General features: G+C 37.8%; 2 protein-coding genes across 5 annotated transcripts in view; one reads left to right on the top strand and one right to left on the bottom strand.

Moving 5' to 3' along the window:
- Positions 1-326: 326 nt before the first annotated feature.
- Positions 327-8,184, bottom strand: SPCS3 (signal peptidase complex subunit 3). The gene is made up of 5 exons (XM_085058712.1): positions 7,939-8,184; positions 5,358-5,431; positions 2,754-2,830; positions 1,219-1,334; positions 327-780 (listed from the first exon to the last, which is right to left on the bottom strand). Exons 1-5 carry the CDS (start codon positions 8,079-8,081, stop codon positions 648-650), a joined length of 543 nt encoding a protein of 180 aa, XP_084914838.1. The 5' UTR covers positions 8,082-8,184; the 3' UTR covers positions 327-647.
- The window catches only part of ASB5 (ankyrin repeat and SOCS box containing 5), a 39,415-nt gene continuing 25,011 nt past the window's right edge, over positions 7,885-22,288 (top strand). The window contains exons 1-2 of one of the 4 annotated variants that reach the window (XM_085058708.1): positions 7,885-8,013; positions 14,742-14,900. Coding sequence is in view for 1 of the 4 variants with exons in the window: in XM_085058706.1 (XP_084914832.1) it covers positions 19,949-20,144 (196 nt within the window). In the remaining 3 variants the exon portion in view is untranslated. Of the gene's footprint in view, positions 8,014-14,741; positions 14,901-19,900; positions 20,145-22,288 lie in introns of those variants that run through there. The other 3 variants (XM_085058709.1, XM_085058706.1, XM_085058710.1) reach the window with 3 other exon arrangements.

Below are 22,288 nucleotides of genomic sequence, written 5' to 3'. Positions count from 1 at the left end.
TCGTCCAGTTTGCTGCATTATAAGCAGTTATTAAAATTATTTATAATATAGAACTGGATGTGGGCTACATCAGTGGCACTCAAAACAAGATCTGAGGCTGACTGACAGATAATGAACTAGCAGTTTTCCAAGTAGCTGCTGGCAGTCCTAGAAAGTACCAAGTTTACTCTACTGTAACAGAGCATGGACTTAGAAAAATGCCCTAAAATGGAACAGCCATTTCCTTCAGGCACTCCCAGAAACCAACTCCAGAAGGTGTATTTAAGTTCTACACATATTAAATAGCTATCACAGTACTTAAAAAGCCCAAACACAGGAAGACTACCTTCTGGTTTAAAAATATTTATTTAAAAGAAAAAGAGATCTATACTTAGATGGCCAGGGAAAAAAAGAATCTTCTGGTTTCCCCCCCTCAAAACCATTACTCTGCAATTTACCTTTCCATTAAGTGTCAGCTTCAATGTTTTATTAAAAAAAAACCCAAACCAAAAACCCAAACTTTCATTTCCTTTTTCTATGCTACTAGCCTGAGGAAATTTAAGTTCCTTTCAGTGAAAAGTTGCACGGGATGCAAGAAGAAACTGCAATAAAATGTATTCACAATATACAAGTATAAAAATATTTTGCTTATGATTCAGTACTATAATTTAATAACTTTTTGTTGTTTCATAGGTATCTGGGAAAGGTACAGACACATGTCCTGATCCTGTTACAAGAGGTAGAATGCCAGCATTTGGTACAACATTCCAGGAGAGAGTCAAGGTGATATTTCTGTTTCCCCTGCAAAAGCAATGAAGACTATCAGCACAAATACTCAAACCAATTTAATTAACAGTTACTAGTGTTAAATACATTAGGATACAGATTGTTTTCCTGGCCCAGAAACAATAAGCTTTTTAATTTTATGTACTTTTTTTTTTTTACGTAATTCCTTAGGAGTTGAGTGCATCACAGAACCAATTCTACAGACTGAAAGCAGAAACCCAGAAGCCTGTCACTCATAACAGCAGTGCATCTTCTAGTCTACAGAATATATAGGATAACTTGTATCCCAAAGTTAGCTTCAAACAATCAAATTATAAAGATACAACTGAGATGACAGAGTACGAGACAGAATATAGGTACTCTACCGCACCACTGAACACACATATTAAATGCAAAGCATGCAAGTAAATCAAGATATTCTGAATAACAGTAATAAACCAAATATTTACTTACTTGAGACCATTTCCATCATCAAAGAAAAAGTACTTTGACTTCATGTCTTTTAAGGACAGCCTTGGGTTATCTCCTCTCAACATGATCTTGTCCCAAAGGACCACCTGATTTAGGGCCTAAAAACACAGTTGTAATTAAGTCAGCAAGGAGCCTTACCAGATCACATTCAGACACTGGACATTCATTGCATTATTCATCTAAAACCCCTGAAGTACATACTTGCAACCCATAACTAATTTAACAAAATATTGCTTCACAGAGGGGTAATCTAGTACTACTACACAATGAAGTGTGGCACAGAGCAAATGGAAACAACAAGGAACATCTTAAAACACAAGAAAGCCATTTAGAAAAGTCATGCTTCAGAAGAATGACAAAGCATAATGGGGTTCCCTTCTGAATTGCAAAGGTAAGTCACTTTTAAAGCTGTATTTAGACTTTGTTTCAAATAAAAGACTTAAACTGAGCTACCATGACTCTGATAATGTATTTAACATTTTTCCAACTTTAATGGAAATCTCTACCGGAATTGCAAGCATAAAGCCAAAAAATTTATGAACAATTGAAAAAGTGAGATCCCAAATTCTTACGTTACCGAAACTTTATATTGTTCTTCTAAGTAGATGCTAAACAGTCTTGTTTAGTACTTTATAGAACAATTTAGAAAAATACTTCTCAGTATCTGTGAGAAATAGTGATTTGTGTGAAGAAAAAAATCTAGAATATGAAACAATACAATAAAATCCCAGAAACCCTAAAAAGTATTCCAGTTCAAACAAAATATCCACCGTATTAATATAACTACGGTACTTCAAAAAAACCGAGGGAAAAAAAAGATAGTTTTGTACAGCAAGTTAAGAAAACCCCCAAGCTTTCAGTATATCCTTGCAATGTGACCCCAGCAGCTTTAACTAGAATTCAGTGGTAACATGGCAGCATGGGGTTCCATTAGAGTAATTTTTTCAAGGGTGTTCCGCATAGCTTCTATCAGACCAGTAAAAAGGGTGTTCAGCTATCCAAAGGGAAGCATCAGTAACAGCCAATTTAGTGGAGCGAGGCCAATTATTTTGAGAACTATGAGATGGTAATGTAAATGAATTATGGGGCTACAGTAACTGGTAGGGGCAACCACTTTTGTGATCTATGAACAAAAGACACACCACACCAGGCCAGCCCAGAAGCCACTCTCTCTTGTTTCTAACAGCAGTCAACTGCAGAAAGTTCGAAAAAAGTAAAACGCAGAGCAAAAGTGAAAAAACTCATTTACTTTACACTATTGCAAGTATATTGCAACACAACGCATGTATTATTTTCCTCCCATTCTACTGGGCATATATCAAGTTACGTTTCATGAAGGTGAACTTCTCACCCTGCAGTTAAACAGGCAAGAATATAATCATGAAGGCCAGTAAAAACAGCCCAGGCCAGTAGGAAATGCTGGTGGCATTAACTCTTCCCAGCAGAACTACAGAATGTTTAAAAATAGCTGCAGTACAAAAATGGGTAATTGCTTCAAACTTCTTTTTAATACTTACATTGTTTTTCGTTGAATATTCTGCAGACAAATATAGAAACAATTGTTTAACATTCCAGTCAAATATACTCTGCAGATGTACGCAAGTTAAGGAAAATACCATATTGTACTTACATAACCTTGTTTTATTTTTACTAGATCTAAGTTGACTATAATCATTACAGTGATTTCAACATACCTCATCTTATTTATAAAAAAGAGAACTTCCAGCAGTTTAAACACGTATTTTAATCCAATTAATGTGACAGGTTTTTAGGTGGGTTTTTCTTTTTACTATTTATGAAATCTAGCATCTTTTCTCCTCCAATGATTTAAGAGTTCTATATTTGACACTGCAAGCTAATAACCAGAATCCTCTGTTAGACAACCTATTATAAAACCTTACACATAAAAGGCACAAGAGAATTCTTCCATAAATATCCTCAAGGCAATTTTTTATACTATCAGAGAAAGCTTGTATCCAACTGTGGATCAAAATACAATAATCATTAAGCAATACATAAATAGAAAATTGGTAAGTGTAGGGAATTCAAAGAGTCTTTAACATCCACGTTAGAGAAGGTAGAATATGGGAAGTATTTCATAGTGGAAGGGACACCAGAAATTAGCAAATTCGATTCCCTACTGATAACAAAAAAAGCTGATTAGACTCGAACAAAACTCTGCTCAGATTTTTGATCAACAGTAAAGAATTGATGACTGCCATTTGTGACAGTACAATGCTGGAATCATAAATAGTTGTCTGCTATTTAACAACGTGTCACTGCTATGGACAAAACCTTTTCATTCACAACAAAAATTAGCTGTAATCTTTTATTTTCTCGTCCTCCTTTGTATTCTATTTGCCATTATCTCAAAGAATAAATAGATTCCCTAACTAGTCTCGAAATCTGTTTTATCTTCTTCCACTCACCTCAAGACAAACATGTTTTTAAGCTACTAATTCAAAGGGAAAGAAAGGAAAGAATTAAATATTTAACTGCTGTCACTGCAAGAACAGTTCCTTGAACATTTGTCATCTGCCTCAAAATATAAAACAAGAATTTGAAGCTCTCCTTGGTAGGATTTCCTATCATTTGCAAAATTTAGCAATGAATTATGTAAGCTTAAAAGAGTTTGTAAAAACTGTATCCTCCCCTTTCCTTCGCTTAGTTCCTCTTTCTAACTGCCATTTTATTTAACTTCTCCCAGGACTAACAACTTGTTTCTGGTATTAAAGACAGTCTATGTACCTGTATCTCTACAAATTTTGAACAAAATACCCTACCAGACAGTTGCATTACACAGCTCTAAATATTGCAAGGTTTATTTATGACAGGCATGAGAGATTTCGTCAGTCTTCACAACAAAAAAAAAAAAAAAAAAAAAACAAAAACACTCCAACCAAACCAAACCAAAAAACTCCCTGCTACTAGCAGAAAACATTAAAAGATGGAGTCTTTATGCCCACATTTCTTCTAGAGGTCCTGGCCTGCCCTGCTCTGCTTCCCTCTATATACAATGTGTATGACTCCACACACCTACTTTAGAATTTCAGTCTCCGATTTTAATATGTGTAAGCATTTCAGAGGTAAAACTCAGACTTAAGAGCTTACCTCTCCTGCTTCCAGTTGATAAAAAAAACAATCCTCTTATTCCTGTGCAGACAGAACTGCAAAAATCTGATTAGCCTGTTTATCCAGCATTTGTATAAAGAGTTCTATTTTGTGTAGTCTGCTCACACAACATAGTGCTCTTCAAAACAGGGAAACCAAACCACAGAGGTTATCAGTGTCTTCCCTAACAGCGACAAAAACCAGCAGACAGGGAAAAATCCCAGGATTCTCAGACCAGCTGAAAACAAGGTTTAGTGTAATCACCTGAACATGCCATTTATTATTTAGTACTGACTTCTGCAGAAAAACTCTTTCAAGAATCAATCCAGACTAACAGGGAAGCAAAAAGATATGAAAGAAGAGCTGCAAAAGCAATTGAGAAAGAGGCCAAAAAATAATGTGATAATTTTTTTAGTAAATCATATACTTCTCAATGAATTTCATACTATTCAACACTAAAGATTAGAGTGTTTAACATCTAAGCAAGTAAAGGATTACAAAGTCTTTTTATTTTTAAAAGAAGACAGGTAATTCTAATGCAACTGTTGTATGGCCAGAACTTTGAAATTGTCATAGCAAAATGAGTCTGAAGGGTGCAGTTTCTAGATTAGGTGTGACATTCAAAACAGCATGCTATATAAACCCCACCATTAATTCACTCCTCAAACCACCAATATAAACTTCAGTTAAAAGCAATAATCTCTACAAGGTAAACTACACTCCCCAATATTAGATACAGTGCACTTCACAATAGAGCCTGATTTTAAAAATAGGCATTAAAAAGAGAAAACAACTTGTCACCTACTACAGACCAAACAGCTGGTTTAAGTTCTATTTCACTGCCATAGCAATGAAACACACTATTTTTAGATGCTTTGCATTTTTATTTTAAGACAAATTGCTAGTTTTCCCCAAGTCCTGAGTATTTGAAGATTATAAAGTAACAAAAATACACATCAAAGTGTTCTTATTCCACAAAGTATGCAAACCATTTTTTCCATTAAGGATATCTGCAGTAATGTCAAATGTGACAAATCCCAGATCACTTCTTTCTCTAGGTCCAGTGAAGTCTTCTACATTTTTTCTAAGACAAAACAAAACACAACACAAGATTATAATTTCTCATTATTTGTCTCTTACACACTACATAAATTATGATTCTTATTAGATACTTCCATCATCCATTTTCTGTATTTTGTTTTAAATACTTTTGGCTACAGTATAATCAACATTACAAACCATCACCCACCCATCAGAAATTATGGTGTCCCAGTTTTGAATGTCAGGCCTTGCCACCACAGTGGTCTAAGACATACAAGCAGCCTATTGACCTTTTCCTGTTAAGAAAAACCTGTACCTAAATTATACTACATTTCATTTTAGTAAAATATGTTTTGGCATCCCGAAATATGTAAAGCTCATTGGAACACACCATCAGCATAGCAGTCTACCGGCAACCATTTTCAAAATTATTTCTCAACTGTCCTTGACAAAAAAAAGAAGCCTCTTGTGCTCAGTCTTGTACAAGACATTCCAACCATTCCAATAAAACAGAGTTTATGTGCATAGTTCACATACATTTCAAGACTGATTCCTGTAATATATTTAAGTAACGGTATGAAGAAAATAGTTACTTTCCTCTACATTACAGAAAACTGTATCATTTTGAAAGGCTTTATTAAAAATCTACATTTGGAACAGTATCTCATATTGCCACACCAAAGCACAACAGAAAAAGCAACTGGAAAATAACTGACACACATAATTCCATGTGTATTCCTAAAGCTTATCAATTTACCACACTTACCATCTACAGAGAGGAATACCATAAGCGATTAGCTTGGCAATTTACTATGAACCTTAAGCCCTCAAGGAACAAGTATTTTATGAATTATGAACTCCATACTTACATTTATTCCAGTTGGGAAATTAGTCAATTAAAACAACCTTTTGTTAAAACCAAATTTAGTAATCTACAATAAAAAAAAGTTTACAAGTGAAGAAAAGACTTTTGGAGATAGTAGTTAAGAAAAACACCGCCAAATCTTCCCAATTTCAGCCTTGCTACAAATTTGCATCTCTTTGCAAAAAGCAGTATCTTTTTAAGAAGTAAACCTTATGAAGCACTTGACTTCATGTCTTAACCACTGTCAGTCTGGTGCAGTAGCAGGCCTTAAGCTTGGGGCCTCCGGAACTTCTCAGACATTCAAGAGAAGCAGCTTAGGTGTAACATCTCCCAGTAATACCTGACCTGTGCATCACAGATGGGACTGACAATACATATTTCATCCAGCTTAGGCACTAGTATGCTACCTCTTTTATGTTGAGCTCACTATAACAGTCAAAAATATGCTTTTATGCCAATTTTACGCTGTTGCAATCCTCAATGTAGTGTAAATATGGGAGTTCTTTTCCTGTGGTGTTAAGCTAGTCTGAAAGAAGATGGCAGTCCCCTTATTTGCATTCATCTCTCCTTTCAAGTCCTGCTGTTAAGCATCCACTCGTGCCTCTTACCTTGAGGTGGCTCCAAAGCTCCACAGAATCACAAAATCACAGAATGGCCTGGGTTGGAAACCACCTTAAGGATCATCAAGTTCCAGCCTCCCTGGCATGGACAGGGACACCTTTCGCTAGACCAAGTTGTGCAGAGCACCATGCAACCTGGCACTAAACACTTCCAGGGATGCACGGCTTTAGATCAATTATCTGGGCCAAAACCAACCAAACAAAAGCACATGAGCTGAGTTAAAGCAGCTCAGTAAAGTGTCCTCTGAGCCACATTCCTCGGTGGAGCTCTGGTAAAGAACCACGTGGCTAAAACGGGAGCAAAGACCTGCACTCTTTGGTGGCTGTAACAGATGCTCAAACCAGATGCTTCAAAACCCTAATGAAACTACTGCCCTCCGCATCACACATACTTAAATTGATGGAAGTTTGCTGTGACTGAGATTTCTTTCCGAGAAAATAAAACCCCACCAAAATAACCCCAAAACTGGAAAAAAAAAAGTCCCCCAGCACAAGTTTGCATCAGTACTTTTATCTGTAACATGTTTTGATGTGGAATGGTGTCCTACACTTTGTTCATTTCGTAGAGGAGAAACCATCCCAAACACTCTGCCGTAACAGAAAAGAAAGGATGTTAAGTTATCCATGGAAAAACCCAAGAGAACGATTAATTAAAAGAAAAAGGCACTACGATGGGCTAAATGCTCATAGGATAAATCGCAGGTTCGTGTAGGTGTCTGCCTCCCCAAACTGGCGGCAGCAGCCGGCTGGGCTCGGCCGTGATCCGGAGTGCGCTGCGCGGCCGGTCCCTGAGCGCCGCCCCGGCTCCCGCCCGGCCGCGCCGTCGTGGGGCTCCCCCATTGGCCCCGCCGGCAGCGCAGGAGGCCGAGCTCCGAGCGGCCGCGCCAGTGCCGGGGCCGGCCGTGCGTGCCGGGGCCGGCCGTGCCTGCCGGCCGTCAGCGTCCCCGCACCGCCCCGGGCCTCGCTCTCCGCTCCCGAGCGCTTCCCCTCCCCGGCGGGCAGCAGCAGCCGCCGCCCGGCCCTGCCCTCCCCCGCCACTCCCTTCCCTCTCCCCGCCGCACTCACAGCGTGACCCGGGAGACGGCGATGCGGACGGGCACGCTGCGCTCCTTGAAGGCAGTGGTGATGAAGCAGCCGAAGGTGAGCGCCGCCATCACGCTGAGCGAGAAGGCGAAGAGCGAGTTGGCCCGGGACAGCACGGTGTTCATCTCCGCGCTGGGCCCGGCCGGGGCTGCGGCCGCTGCTCGGGCGGGGCGGGCGCGCGGACGCGGCAGGAAGCGGGCGGCGGGGACGGGGCGCGCGCGCGACCGCCGGAGGGGGCGTGGCCTCGGCCCGGTTGGGCGGGGTTTGGGGAGCCACGCCCTCTCCGACCCCCTCTTCCGCCAGGCGGTAGGCGGGGCCTGGTGCCGGTGGGCGGGGGCTGGTGCCGGTGGGCGGGGCCTGGTGCCGGTGGGCGGGGCCTGGCGGCGGGCGCTGTGCGGCATGGCGGCCGTGCGGGAGTGGCAGCGGCAGCGGCACCGGGGTGTGAGCGCAGTGCCCGCCTGCCGCCTGCCCTGCTCCCAGGGCACTCGGCGTCTGCCGCTCTGCTGGAGTTTTGCGTTTGTATAGTGACACGTAAACAACCTTCAGGCGAAGGCTTGTATTTTCACCTGATGCCTGTATCTTGCTGTCACTGGTACTGCGACTTGCCGTTGCCTACCTTGTTTCCTGTAGGATGTTCCTGTTCGTTTCCACTTTGTTACATGTCAATATTCTTGCCAAGAAGCCTCCTTTAGTGTCTGGGCTTGTTCCTTTAATCCTTTTCTTTGCCGGATGGAGCGATGATCTCGCACCGTGTGCAGGGCGGGACAGCCTTTCACTTCAGTTAGGTTGAAATTTCGATTCAAATTGGTACTAGCTAAGTCCAATTTGTGTAGTGGAGGGGCCTCCCCTCCGAGGCCCCTATTTGCTCATTCCTGCTTCCCGGCCGTGCGGCACGATGAGAACCAAGGGGACTGAGAGCTTTACAATGGTTTGGGGTCGGTGTTTCTGGTGTTCCCACCCCATATATTCCTCTGCAGTGACTGTACCCAGCCCGACTAACGCGGGTACTCGGGGCTGCCCACAGGTGTCAGCAGTGGCTCAGTTATCTCTAATTGCCTGTTCCCAGCCCAAGGCTCCCGTGCTGCCAATACTGGGAGCAGGAACAGGAGCTCAGATGGAGCCTTAAAGGGTGGAAGGGCTCGTGGTGGCTGAAGGGATAGGGAGCAGAAGGTGGGGACTGTCAGGCCGTTCTGAAATACCTGTGTCCTCTAATGATGGTTCTGTTTCTTTTCCTCCCTGTAGCCAAGAGTCAGGTCTATGATTCAGGGAAAAAAATAAATCTGCAGATAAAGGTAGGAAATGGAAAAGAAAAAAGATCATACTGATGCAGTTTCCCCCCCCCCGCCCCAGACTGGGTACCTGTAGCACATGTTTATTTAGCCTGTAGGAGTTGAATGTACCTATGGGCACATTCCTTGCTTTGGGACCCTGTGCTGCACTATGCATTTGGTTTCTGTGTGTCTCTGTTTGCCACACTGAAATCAGCCTCAGGCCCTAAGAGGGTAGGCTCTTTCCCGGTTTGCATTTCGTAATTCTTGACCTTTCTGATATTTCATAGTTCCAGCATCACAGAGAGTTTCTTGTGTGAAGGTTTTTGTTGGCTTGTTACTATTTTGTGCAACTCAAAATATTAATTATTGTGATGATTTATGGTCTGGAACTTGTTACTGAAACCTTGGATTGCTCTTACTGAAAAGTGAGTACTTTTCCCTAATATATTTGAAGATCTAGAAGAATTAAGGAACCTTTTACTTGCAAACTGCAGAACCTAATAATTTTGGAAGTTATAAAATGTCTGCTGCTTCCAAAAAGATAATTCAAATGTGAACACTATTTTTTTCTTGTGTCTACAAACAAAAGGGTTAATTGCCTTTGTTCTTGCTTTTAGTTCATATAGTTGCTATTTAGTTTTTCATATTAAACAACTATTTAATAAAAAAATGGCTCTTGGGCAGAACTTACAGGTATAAAGTAGTGAAATTTCCAAAGCAGTAGTTAGGTACCTGAAGAAGACCAAAATCAAAAGGCCAAATTCATGTGGTTTTAAGGCAATGAATAAATACGGCTATTGCTTGTGGAGGTTTGGATTTATTTTAGTAGAAACTTTAAATAAATGTCACTTAAAAGCACAGTATGCAGGCAAAGACAGATGGTGTAGTTTATTCAAGGATTGATCTATTACTGTTTCAGAAAAAATAAACCTTCTATACCTTTTTAATGACTGAAGTCTTGGAAAATCAAAATAGGAAAAAGTTTTGAGACAAAGTAATTGTGAAGGAAGAAGGGAAGACAGTTTTTTACAGTAGCTGTTCATTCGTAAGTTCTAGATTTTTCTTTGAAAGATATAAAATCTGGTAGATTGTGAAGAATAGTGACAGAACTTTAATGTCAAAAGTTGGTGTCACCTAAATAAGTTGTCTCACTGTGAATAAAACAAATATTATAATGATGGAAACAAATTTATAGGATTAGAGGATCATAGGCAAAAAAATTTGGGAGGCCATTTCCACCACACTGCTCGGGTTTAATGGTATTCATTACACCTGAGCAGCGTCCTTAAGCCCAGACCAGCGGAGCACAAGGCATTTCAGTGTTCAGGCTGGCTATTACTTCAAGAAATGTCATATTTTTCACTACAAACTCATTGAACAAAATGCAAAGGTAGGATTGGCAGCAGGACTGAAATGTAGAATTTGCCCTCCTTCTCCTGTCCTTACCCTAAAATTATCTTACTTTGAAATTGAGTTTTTATGCACTCTTTGATCTATTAAGCATGTGTTCTTTTTTTATAGTGCCGGCACTTCAACAGGATTGATCCTTGTCAGCAGCTGATGATTAGTAGTCTTTTGAGAGAGAGTAGCTTGCTTTCTTTGGTTGACATGTTTCTACTCTGATGTTCAAGTTACAGAGTGATTCCTTTCATCATCTGTAAACAAAATAGCAAGTGTTGACACTGGCTATCAACAGAGATTGCTGTGAGTTCTTTGTTTTTCCCACTGAAGTCATGTTGGTTCTAACATGGTACACGCAGATGGAAGCTTAGGGGTGGCTGACAGTTTGGGGTGTATGGTTTGTGCATTTCAAGTGAAAGAGAGATGTTAACTTCAGCCCAGCACCCTTGGCCTTCCTGGGGCTTAAGTTTCTGACTAATTTTACAAGCGAAAGTTTGGGTGCCTGTGGTACCTAGATAGACAGATGAGGACTGTATAGATACCTTTTTTTTGTTCTAGGGACATGTATATACTTCCTGATTTTTTTACCATAAATGTCTAAATACTTTCTTGAATTTGTCTTTTATTAATTGTTGAAATGTTAATTCTTCAAGAGACAGTAGCAACACCCAGGCTCTTAGGCAGCTCTGTGTGGGAAGATGAAGACTAAAATAAATGTGGCCATGATCAGCTGTCTCTTGCAACAGCCCCCTTTCGGTTAGCACCTCTTCTGAATGGCTCGTTTTTACAGCTGGTGTGGAAAGGCTGTGACTAAGAGAAGGAGCTTTTTGGACTGCATTGGAGGGATTTTGTTTCTAACGTTCTCACTTCCATTTTTTTAGCTTTGGATCTACACAGTGTGGAGAATAAGATAAGCAAGAAGAAATTTTTACTTGCCTTTGTAGTATTATTGTGAGTCCTTCAGCAAGAAAATCTCAGGGAATTTTTAATTTCTGGGTTCAGAATGAAGTTGGTATTTTACAGCATTGTCTCATGTAGTGGCATAATGTGTGGCAAAATAAAAGCTGCATCACAGAGAGAACCAAATACTCTTGGGTCCAAAGTCAATATATTTTGGAGCCTAACACAGTTAGTTTTTGCCTCCTGTGATGTTTGCCCGTTCTGTGGCATATGAAGCCATATTAGGTAAAGCCATTCATACGGTACTGATTCAGCTTAACCCTTCTCACTTCATTGTGCTTTGCCTTCTGGGCAGGAAGCCTGGGTGCTACTGATCCACCTCACCCGGGTTTTACCTCATTCACTCAGCCAGTTGTAAGTCTTCATCACAAGGTATTTTTGTGTCTCTTGTAAAAGCATCAAGCAGTGACTTGTCATGCCTCAGCTTGCAGAAAAAGATGTTTTACTAGCTCTGTCATGGTGATATCATTTTGCCGATACCAATTTTAGTGGATGGAAAAAACCTTTCTGTTATGAACACTAGCCATGGGAGTCAGCATATAATGACATAAGCTTGCAGAATAAAATTTTAGCTCTCACCTGTACTATTGACTGCGTAATTTCCTTTTATTAACAACATTCTTAGGAACCAAAATGTGCTTTACGCAGAAAGGAGAAAAATTAAACCACTTTTATTTAGTCAAGAAGAAAACCTGACAAAATTTGAAGAAGGGTGGAATAAAAGTAAACAGATAATTTCACTGTTTTTAGAAACAAAAATTAATTTTTGAAGAAAAAAACTAAGTGAAACAGTTAAAAAATTTAAAGACAGCCTACAATGAATAAAATTAACCATTTTGAAAGGAATTCAAATTGATGACAAGAGGCTCACAGCCCAAGTATTGTTTTTACTTAGAGACATCTATTTAATAAGAACTTGTGACATTTTTGCAGTTCATTAAGGAAAAGATTAACTATTAAACTGCAAAAACAATGGGTTCAGTTACTTGAATTTGAGCTTTTTACGGTGGTTGCACTGCCTACTAGAGAAATAGCAAAGTTAGTGTGTCAAGCTAGTTGAAATACCTAAAGGGTAGCTCCTGTGGTGCCACAGTCCTAAGGAAGAGGCTGAGTTAGTTGCCAAAGAGGTAATCTGTGTTCTGTAGACATGGTTGACGATGAAAGAAATCACTTGAACCCAAGAAAGTAGCTATACAAAGGGAAAGAAGTGCAAAATGAGAAGGCTCTTATCAAGTTTCACTGATACAGCTGTATCAGTACATAGGGCCATCAAAAATTATGCCTAAGTATCCTCATGAAGAGGCAGCGTGTATGTGCTTTTTGACATTACTCTCCCTTCATAGCTTGATATGACTTTTTCCAGGGGTTCATTTGCCCTGTTGCAAAATGGGTTGTAGGGGGTGGGTGTGAGTGGTTTTGTCAGTGTAAAGTCCAGCAGGTAAGTTTTGACTCAACAACAGTTTAAATGGCCAGATTTTGAACTGAGGAGAGTAGCAATACACATTCCTTCCTGTTGATTTCCAGGAAGGGAGAGAGAGGGATGGGAACCTTTAGCTGAGGAATGGAATGGGCAGCTGGAGGGGGTAACTTTTTTAACTTCTGGGGGGGCAAGATTTGCTAGAGTTTGTCTGTCAGCAGGCTGTGTGTGCCTGCTGTCCGACACGTTTCTGGGTTTAGTAATGTCTCTAAGCACACACATGACTTACTTTGGAATCTTCTGTAATACTCTTAATAGTTTAGTTATGTTAGGTATCCAAAGAGGACTGCAACAAATACTGTAGATGAACTTACTATGCTTCTAGCAGACTCAGATTGAGTTCACTTGTAAGCATGTTGGTCATACCTGTTTCCCTTCTGGGTAGAACTTTGCTGTCAGTTCTTAGATGGACTGGTTAAGCAGATCAAGCATGCTGATAAATATGGCTGATAGCAGGATTGGTTGATAACGGATTTGTAGTTGAAGGAGCATCTATCTGCATTACCAAAAACAGCTATCCAGTGGTGTATAACAAAGGGATACAGATTTAAGATTACTATGTTGTTTTTTAAAGAACTGAGAAAGTTAGAAAACTAGAATTTCATAGTCACTTAAATATCTGAGTTACTTTTCATGCTTTTAAATACATGTCATATGGAGAATGTCTGTTATGTGTAGAGATACTGATTGACATTTAATCCTTGACCAGTAATTCCATTCTCTGGAAATCCAGACATACTAGTCTGTATACTAGAATTAGGTTCTGAGATAGGAGTAGTATTTTCAACAAACAGGAAAGGCAAAACACCTCAATTAAATAATTTTAAATTCATTTAGAGATAGCAGTAGTATAACCAATTTTTTTATTATATTATAAATGAAAGTTTGCATCATTCATGTGCCAGAATAACTTGATTTGTATAGAGCATAAACTGTATCAGACCAGTGATTTTAATACACTGGAGGAAAAAAAATGCTACTGTACCACCCAAAGGCATAAATTTGAACTTTCTAGAGAAGTTTGAGAGCTGATAGAAATAATGTGCTACACCAAAGTACAGACAGAAAGTATATATGTAACAAAACTTTTATAAGAGAAATTTTTGTGCATTAAAGCTTTTTTAAAGGAACTGTTGTTTTTCAAATTATTATTGGAGAAGACAAATGGTGTATAAATGGATAGCTGTCTAGTAGAATGGGTGTCGAAAGCCAGAACGTGACTAGGAGAAGTGTTTTTTAAGACACCCTCATTTTTCCCTATTGTGCCATTAAACATGTCAGTGCATTGCATTTTGAAATAGACTTTTGGTTAAAGACTTTGGTTGAATAATCGGGATATTAGCAGGAATTATGAGAACTGCCAAAACCTGAATGAAACGTAACTTTGGGTATGAGTTATAACTTCATGCTGCATGGTTTGTGTAGATCCTGGATAGACATGGCGTTCAGGAAGAAAAGCTGTAAAAAGGAGATGTGGGCCATTCATTTGTGTTGTGTTTGTTTCAATTGGCAACACAATTCTCAGGTTTTTGTGCTGATAATATGGCTTTGTCATGATGCTCAAGTAAGTCTTTAGAATTCTTACAGATAGTAGTTCAGATCTGAACCAAGTTTCATCTTTTCTGTACCAACGTTTTTATTCTCTCACTTTTTGTCTTTTCATTCCCCCAAAACAGTAGCACAAAGTTTGTACTTCGGCCACCTCTTCTCTTCATATTTTATGAAGAGTAGTATTTGGGTTGTGCTAATGGTCTTGAGTTCCTGTTTGGAAAAGACACGTCAGCTCTTTGATGTTTTCCAGTCACTCCAGCTTCTGAATTTCTTTTAGCTGTCAGGTAAATATCACTTGTTTGAGTTTATTTTCTGTGCCTATGCATAAATGCATAATATCCTTAACTTATGAATGATACTAGTGAAAAGAATGTTTAATACTTTTTGAAGTATTTATTTATTGTTTTATGGTATATATGCCTTTTTTGGCCTTCAATTTGATGTTAACGTAACATTTTGCATAATGTGGAAATTTTAAAATCGTTCCTCTGAGTCTAGATTTATTCAGTTCAAATGCTTTGAATATAAAACAGTAGAAAAATTTGCTTAACATAGATGAAGGAGGAAATGACATAAACAACATTCAGTAGCTTTAGATAAGTCAGGTAAAATTTTGAGGATTAGCATCTCATATACTATTAAAATACAAATCAGCTGGTCACTAAGCGGGTAATTTTCATGCTGAGTTAGACATTTCCTTTTTAGTAGCTCATGCTTCTCTTTGAGTCCTTCATAAAGGATTGTATGCTTACATCAGAAACTCAGTACTAGAACTTGGTTTCTTACTGATTTTATTTTAAACACTCTGTTTTAAGGGCATTGTTTAGAAGTTTCTCCTGGTTGGTTGCCTATAATGTATAAAATAATAAATTCTTCAAAGCACCTAAGAGTTCCCCTTCTTCTGCCTGGTATCTTATAATCTTCAGTTATACTTGCTATTAGAGAGAAGTTTCAGAACCAGGATGGCTATCAACTTCTTGTGTATATTAGGCCAACTCTTATATGTGGAGAAAGACATGCACGTGAAGTGTCATAAAAATATTTCCTTGTACTGTATCGCATATCTTATCTTTAAAAAAAGCGTTTTCACTTTCAGACATTAATATGCATCTCCAAAATACTGAAAAAAACTATTAAGACTTACTGTAGTGGAATTTGTGCTGTGAATATAATTACTCTTCTACATCATCTGCCATCTAGTTTAAAGATATTACTTTAAAAAATTTAAACCGAAGGAAGTATGTTTTCCGAAAGTAAAGACACAGCATGTGCTATAAAGAAATAATATTTCAAAGGGTTTTATAGTGTTCAGTGTTAAAAAAAATGCCTTCAAAGACTAAATATTCTATCATTTGTGTTAATTTTCTTGTGTGTCTTGCCTTACTGAAAATTAGGCGCACCAGACTTCCAAGGCATAGATGTAAAATTGCCAAAATAAAATAGTTTATGAATGTGGTTATGTAATTAATCATAGATGATAGTGCATAGTTTTTGTTTTTTCTAAAAATTACTTCATTAGGTTAAGGGTAAATTGTATACTAGATTTTGGACGGTTTGAATTAGCACAAACAGGTGCCACCGCTAAATACTTTCTTTCTGCACTTGGCTGCTACACAGCAAAGCATTAAAGGCCAAACGACTTTGTCTGAGCTCTGGAGTTCAAAATGAACCACTTTATAGTCATTATAAACAGCAGAATTGCTGTTTATACAGCATACAGGTTATGTTCTTTAGAAATGATAACTGATTGAGCTACATAAAAAGGGAATTCTAAGCCCATAAATTCCAGCATTTGAAGTTTTTAAAATGGTTTTAAAATTGAAATAGTTAGTTGCCAGAAATGGGAAAGCATATTAGAGGAATCATGACATTTTTCTTGTTTTCTTTGCTGGGAATGTGCTAGTATGTCAAGGTAGTGGTATACTTGTCTGTCACAGTATTACTGTCTTCATAAACAAAATAAAAGTAATAATATCCTTAATCTGCAATGTAGCTTGTTGCCATTGTCTTGTGCGCTGTGATAAAGCCCTAAATGCTAAAATAATTTTGCACCCCATCTCTTTTGTAGATATTAAGTACATGAATGTTCAAGATTTCATTTTATTTAGACTTGTAAGCTGAATTTTATATTAAAATAAAAATTATTAGATACCTGATTATTAATTTCAGTATTCTTTTCAAAAGGATATCTGTTTTTCAACAGCAATGAAGTTATCTTCCCCATTTTACTATTGAGTAAATAAGGCCAAGAAATTTCACTCCCAAAAGTCAAAACTACATGGGAAATATTGAGATTAAGCTGCTGCTCTTTTCAAGTGCTTTGATATTTTTGTAATACTGTATATTTGGTACATATTGCTGTTGCATTTCCATTTGGAAGCTCTCATCATTCTGTAGTGCTGCAGTTACTTCATGTTGCCACGCAAAAGAAAATTTGGGACACTTACATCCCACTTTTTTACACTCCTTGTTGGTTCTCCCAAAATGCCGTGTGGGCATTAACTTCTGAGCAATTGCTTAGTTTTCATGACTGGGTTCCTCATAGCATGGCTTTGCCAACAAGCTGTAATGGTAATTTCTGTAGCATTTTAGTAGCCTTAGATTAGAATAAACTTGGTTCTGTGCAATTTGGGAGAGTTTCCAGCTCAGCTGACATATAAGACTCATAGAGTCTAAAAAAAGAGGAAATATTATGAGAGTAATTTTGCCATCTTATGATGGGTATGTGTGAACTGGAATTCTGAAACCTCACGATTTCATGAAATTTTGCATCTTTATGTAGTTTATTACTAATGAGGGAAGTTTTTAAAAGGACAGAAGGCAAGTTTTGATACAGGAATAACCTTCCTGTTCAATTTTCATGTTGTTCCTAAAAGCAGTTTTACAGATCCATGACATTATTTGAAACAATGTTTACAAAATACTAAATGCATACACAGCCTTATTATTGAAGTTTTAAATTTACTTCTGTTGAACCTTTGCAGAAAAATTCAACTTGAAGAAAACTATGTAACAATTAATAAATTTACTTTCTGTGATTTATCCACTGCAGTTATAAGAAGCAGGAAACAGTATTGTAAGGGAAAGATGAATTCTCAACACTCCTAACTCTGGCTGTTATTTATGGTAATTGCCATTTGGATTTTTGCCTCTATAAAGAAAGACTATTTTGTTAGCTAACAAAATGTGGGAGAAGTCTAGATGAGAAAGCAAGTACTAGATGGCCTAGTATGACATCAGGAAAAAAGGGTCAGGTAAAACACTGTAAGGAAGAAAAAGCTTTCCATAACATAATTATGGTTTCTCCTTGTTCTGCATGGTAAGTTTGTAAAATAGGTACATAAGGTGGCGGCGGAATTCTGTGGACTGATCAAGTTAAGCTTAATAATACTAGTAAAAATATGGAAGAAGTAAGAAATTCCAATATTAGGTGTGTTACTAAGGAAAATACCATTTCTATTAATGCTTGAAACAGAAATTGGCAGTGGTAGCTCAGAACATAATGCCTTTTATACTTGTGGAAAACATGACACCTCAATTCAGTGTCAGATAACAATGTGCCAAATATAAAAAGGGATTTTCATTTGGCATTTTAAATGCTCATTCCTGTTTCTAATAATGGTATGAGGAAAGTGGTTCCTATTCTGGCTGGATGAGAAAATGTCTATAAATGAAATTTTGTTAAAAATTGCATATATTTTTTACAGACTAATAATAGTTTACAGTGTAAACTGCTTTTTAATTGCTTTTTCTAGTTGTGGTTGACTTCTAAGTGGATTACATTTTTTTTCAAAGAAAAATATCTAATGCCTCTTTCTCTCAAGATAAACACAGTTCAGTTCCTTTTGGTTAAAAATTTTGGTATTTGTTTCCAAGAAGATTTCCTTTTATCATTGCCTTTTCTTCATTTATATGTTTGTTTGTATGTAATTTCCAGAGAACATTATAGTTTCTTACTCTAATAAATTACTCCTAGAGTCAGATGATAAGAGGCGCTTTATTTTTTCCACTTTCCTTTCAGAAATACGATTTTGTATTATAGTACTTAATATCTGCTATGGTGTTCATTGAAGTTGGGGTGAACTGTGGATGCAGTGACATTTGGATCATACCCTTTTTTTTCTGATGGACAGTTGCCAACATTCTAAAATGGTTTTTTCTGATCACCAAACAAGAGAATCCAGGGTAGAATAGAAAGGTTTAGGATTATTACGCATAGCGAATTTTAAGGTATAATTCAAGGCACTGTTTTTGAATTTAAAATTAAATACAAAATTTAGAACAGGACCCTTTCTTGTGCTGCCATGATTCTTTATTTTAGGATTATAATTCAGTTAGAAATCTGGTTCTGTCATGCAGCTCCTCAGTTTGTATCGTGTTGCAACTCAGCAATTTACCAAGCAATTACTCACACTAATGGAACAACTCGTGTGTGAGTGCTGATGACTGTGAGTAATAACTTTATGGTATAAAAAGCAAATTAGTCTTGAGAAATCTAAGGAATTTAGATTCCCCTCTCTAAAACTGGCCAACAAATAAAGCCTTTCATGTCACAGGTTTGAAATATGATACAGCACAATGAAATGTGCATCATAATTATTAGAAATTTTCCATGCAATTTACCATTGCATTTTAATTAATTTAATTTTAGATGCTCCAAGGTCTTATGCATAAAAGTATCTAGATGTTTGATTCTTATCACCTGCTCTGAATACTGTTTTTTGTATAGTGCTAAAGTTTTTGTATGCTAGATACAGCCTGAGCAAAATAGTAAGAGACTGTCAAAACTGGTACATATTAAATCTCTGTTTATTTATTAATGTGTATTTCAATTATTTAAATATATGGTTCTTTTTTTTAAGGAAAAAATATTAGTCTGACATAAAATGAAATATCACAAAAGAGCAACTGTACTTTAACAACAGGAGAACATATTTTAGCAAAAATAGGTCATCTGAGTTACCTGGTTTAGTACATTAATTGCAGTGTTTTATAATAATACTTTGCATATATATTTTAAACATGTAAATAAATTAATTAGAAATGCAGAATTTGGAATGCAACAGACCTTTTAAGTGGAACAAGTATGACCTAGGATCTTGGAACCTGCTGTACCACTTGAATATCACCGGGCTAGCAAGAGTGGTAGTGAACTCAGTACTATGTACAGTATAAATAATCGTCATATTTTGAGCAGCAGGCATCATGACCAGCTGATATTTTCTGTCCTCGGGACCAGTTGTTCCCAAGAGTGCATGGCTGGAGCCATATGATCTTATCAACACATTTGAGAGCCTGACCCAAACACTGGCTGCAGTGTTTTGCTGCAGCAATGACTGTCATAGAAGAGAGTCGCCCTTTTGCACAGCAGTTATCCAATGTCTACTTTACTATACTTTCACTTTTTTGTTTTAAACTTTTTGTGAAGATCAGCCTTGCTATACTTAGTCATTTCTACATTGTGAAAGGAAACCGTAAGGAAGCAGCAAGGATAGCTGCTGAATTTTATGGAGTTCCTCAAGGACAAGGTATATTTGTACATACTATGTTAGCAATAGTATGGTATTTTGTTGTTCAGGTAATTACTTATCTGCTAGCCTCATTTTTATTTAGTTTCTCAAATGGTATGTTGATATGTGTGAGTGGGGTTTTTTTCTGCAGTTGTTGCTGTGTTTTGTGTAACAAAGATTATCTGTAGGAGTGTTGTTCGATTATGTAAGCTTTTTTGGGTTTGGTTTTTTTTTAGGTTTTTTTAGATTAATAGGTAAGTACAATAAGTAAGTTACTATAATAAGTAAGTAAGTTCGGAGTAAAACTGAAGTATCACAGCCTGTTATCACAGTTCTGTTAGGAGAGAGGCCTATGCTTAAGATGCCTGTACATAAATAAGATTGCTGAATGCTTCCCAATCTGGGACTATTTTCCCAATTGTTCCTTATGTTCCCCAGCTTACCACGCATAGCTGAAATTTTCTATGTTTGGCCTATGATTATTTGGCACCACTCTAGTGAAAGTAGTCTAGATATTTCTGAGAATTATTTCTTGATTAAGGTAATTTTTTCTTACAGTAATTTATTTGAGAAGATGTAGCCCTTGTGTTCTTTAAATAAGTTGTCTCTTGGCACAGATCAGGAACCTTAGTAACCCATTGTCAGGGTCAGCTTTTGGGCATCTCTGTGGAAACTGGTCAAATTTTACTGGGTTTGAAAGCTCCTGTGAAAATTCCTTTTCTCTGTTCACACAAGCAGGACTTTGGCAGAACTGTTGCCCCGAGCTCACCTGTAGTGAGGTACCGTTTTCATTCAATTCTTTTTCTGGATTGCAGAACACTCTCTCTTCTAAAGTGTAGTATCCTGGTGCATCACTGAGCCCTGATTTTGCTGAACTTGGGATCCCTGCTACCTCACTTGACTTTATTGTTGTTCCTTGTATTCTGGGATGGCATCAAGTTGAGTTAGGCAATGGAACAGGAAGAATTGTCTTACCTCTTACTGTCTTTACTACTCATCCCTAGGTACCATGAATGTGAAGAAATTGCCAAAGTTAAATGTAAAGGGAGAAACTACAGAAAAGGACCTGAAACATTTTCAAACTCAAGAGATTTTTCCAGTCTTCAATGTTGGGATGAAAGCTACATGTTTTGTGTGTGGGTGTTAAAATTTGCAAACCAGAAAGAGAGGCTTAAATCCTAAGGCAGGAATTAGCTTACTTGGCAGAAGATTTACTTGAGATGGATTTATATCATGTGTTTTCTGCATGAGCTCTGAAATCCAGGGGTTTTGCATCTGAGCCTGTTAATGACATAATTTGAACTACTATGCATGTGTGTGTTTGTGGGTGTATGGAAATATATGTGTGGGATGGTGTGTATATGTATGTATATATTCACTGCAGGAGGATAGGAGGAGCAGAGGCAGGAATACTTGCAGAGAATGGGGAAGGCCTTACTTGAAATCAAGAATTTTTTGCCAGTAACTGCTGGCTAGGTCTAAGGAAGCTCCTTATGGGAAGACTGAGACACGAGCTATGCAAAGAAGGAAAGGGACTTGGGAAGAACTAGAGGAAAAGGAATGACATGCATCAGGTTGGAGAGTAAAGCAGTATCTACAGTGTAACCTGTTGCTGAACCCAGTAACCTGTAGTTCAGTCATTTGTCAAAAGTGTCATCTGTTACACCTAAAGAGACGTATTATTAAGCATTCTAGTAGCTGGCCCATGCAAAAGATGAAAATGTATCACTCTAATGCAAGTTACTCTTTTTGTCAGGTAGCAGAAGTTTTTATTGATTTAAAGGATCAAACATATGGTAGAGTTTCTAGTTTTCTTCTTGGTTCATTAAAAGAAAATAGCTAATGCCACTGTTTTGTGCTTAAATTGTGCTTTTTACAGTTCAGCATCAGTGTGTCTTCATTTTTCACTGTCCAGCTTGCAGTGTTTGGTTCTGGATTTGTAACAGTTGTAAGCTCATGTTCTGCTAGTGTTACATAATCTGCTGTTCAACCATTCGTTGTGATTAAAAGGAGCAATCCTTGCTCTTTGAGATGCAAATTTCAAAATTATTATTTTAACATTTCTATACTATAGTTCTGTGTCTGTAGAAGGAGTCATGCTAGTGTCTGAACTCACAGTGTGTTGTAGGATTTGGTTTGTTGGTGTTGGTGAAATATAGGGA

The sequence above is a fragment of the Lichenostomus cassidix genome, chromosome 4, assembly GCF_008360975.1.
Source record: "Lichenostomus cassidix isolate B80296 chromosome 4, HeHo_3.0, whole genome shotgun sequence".
Classification (NCBI taxonomy): domain Eukaryota; kingdom Metazoa; phylum Chordata; class Aves; order Passeriformes; family Meliphagidae; genus Lichenostomus; species Lichenostomus cassidix.
This window is presented reverse-complemented; position numbering and strand designations above follow the sequence as displayed.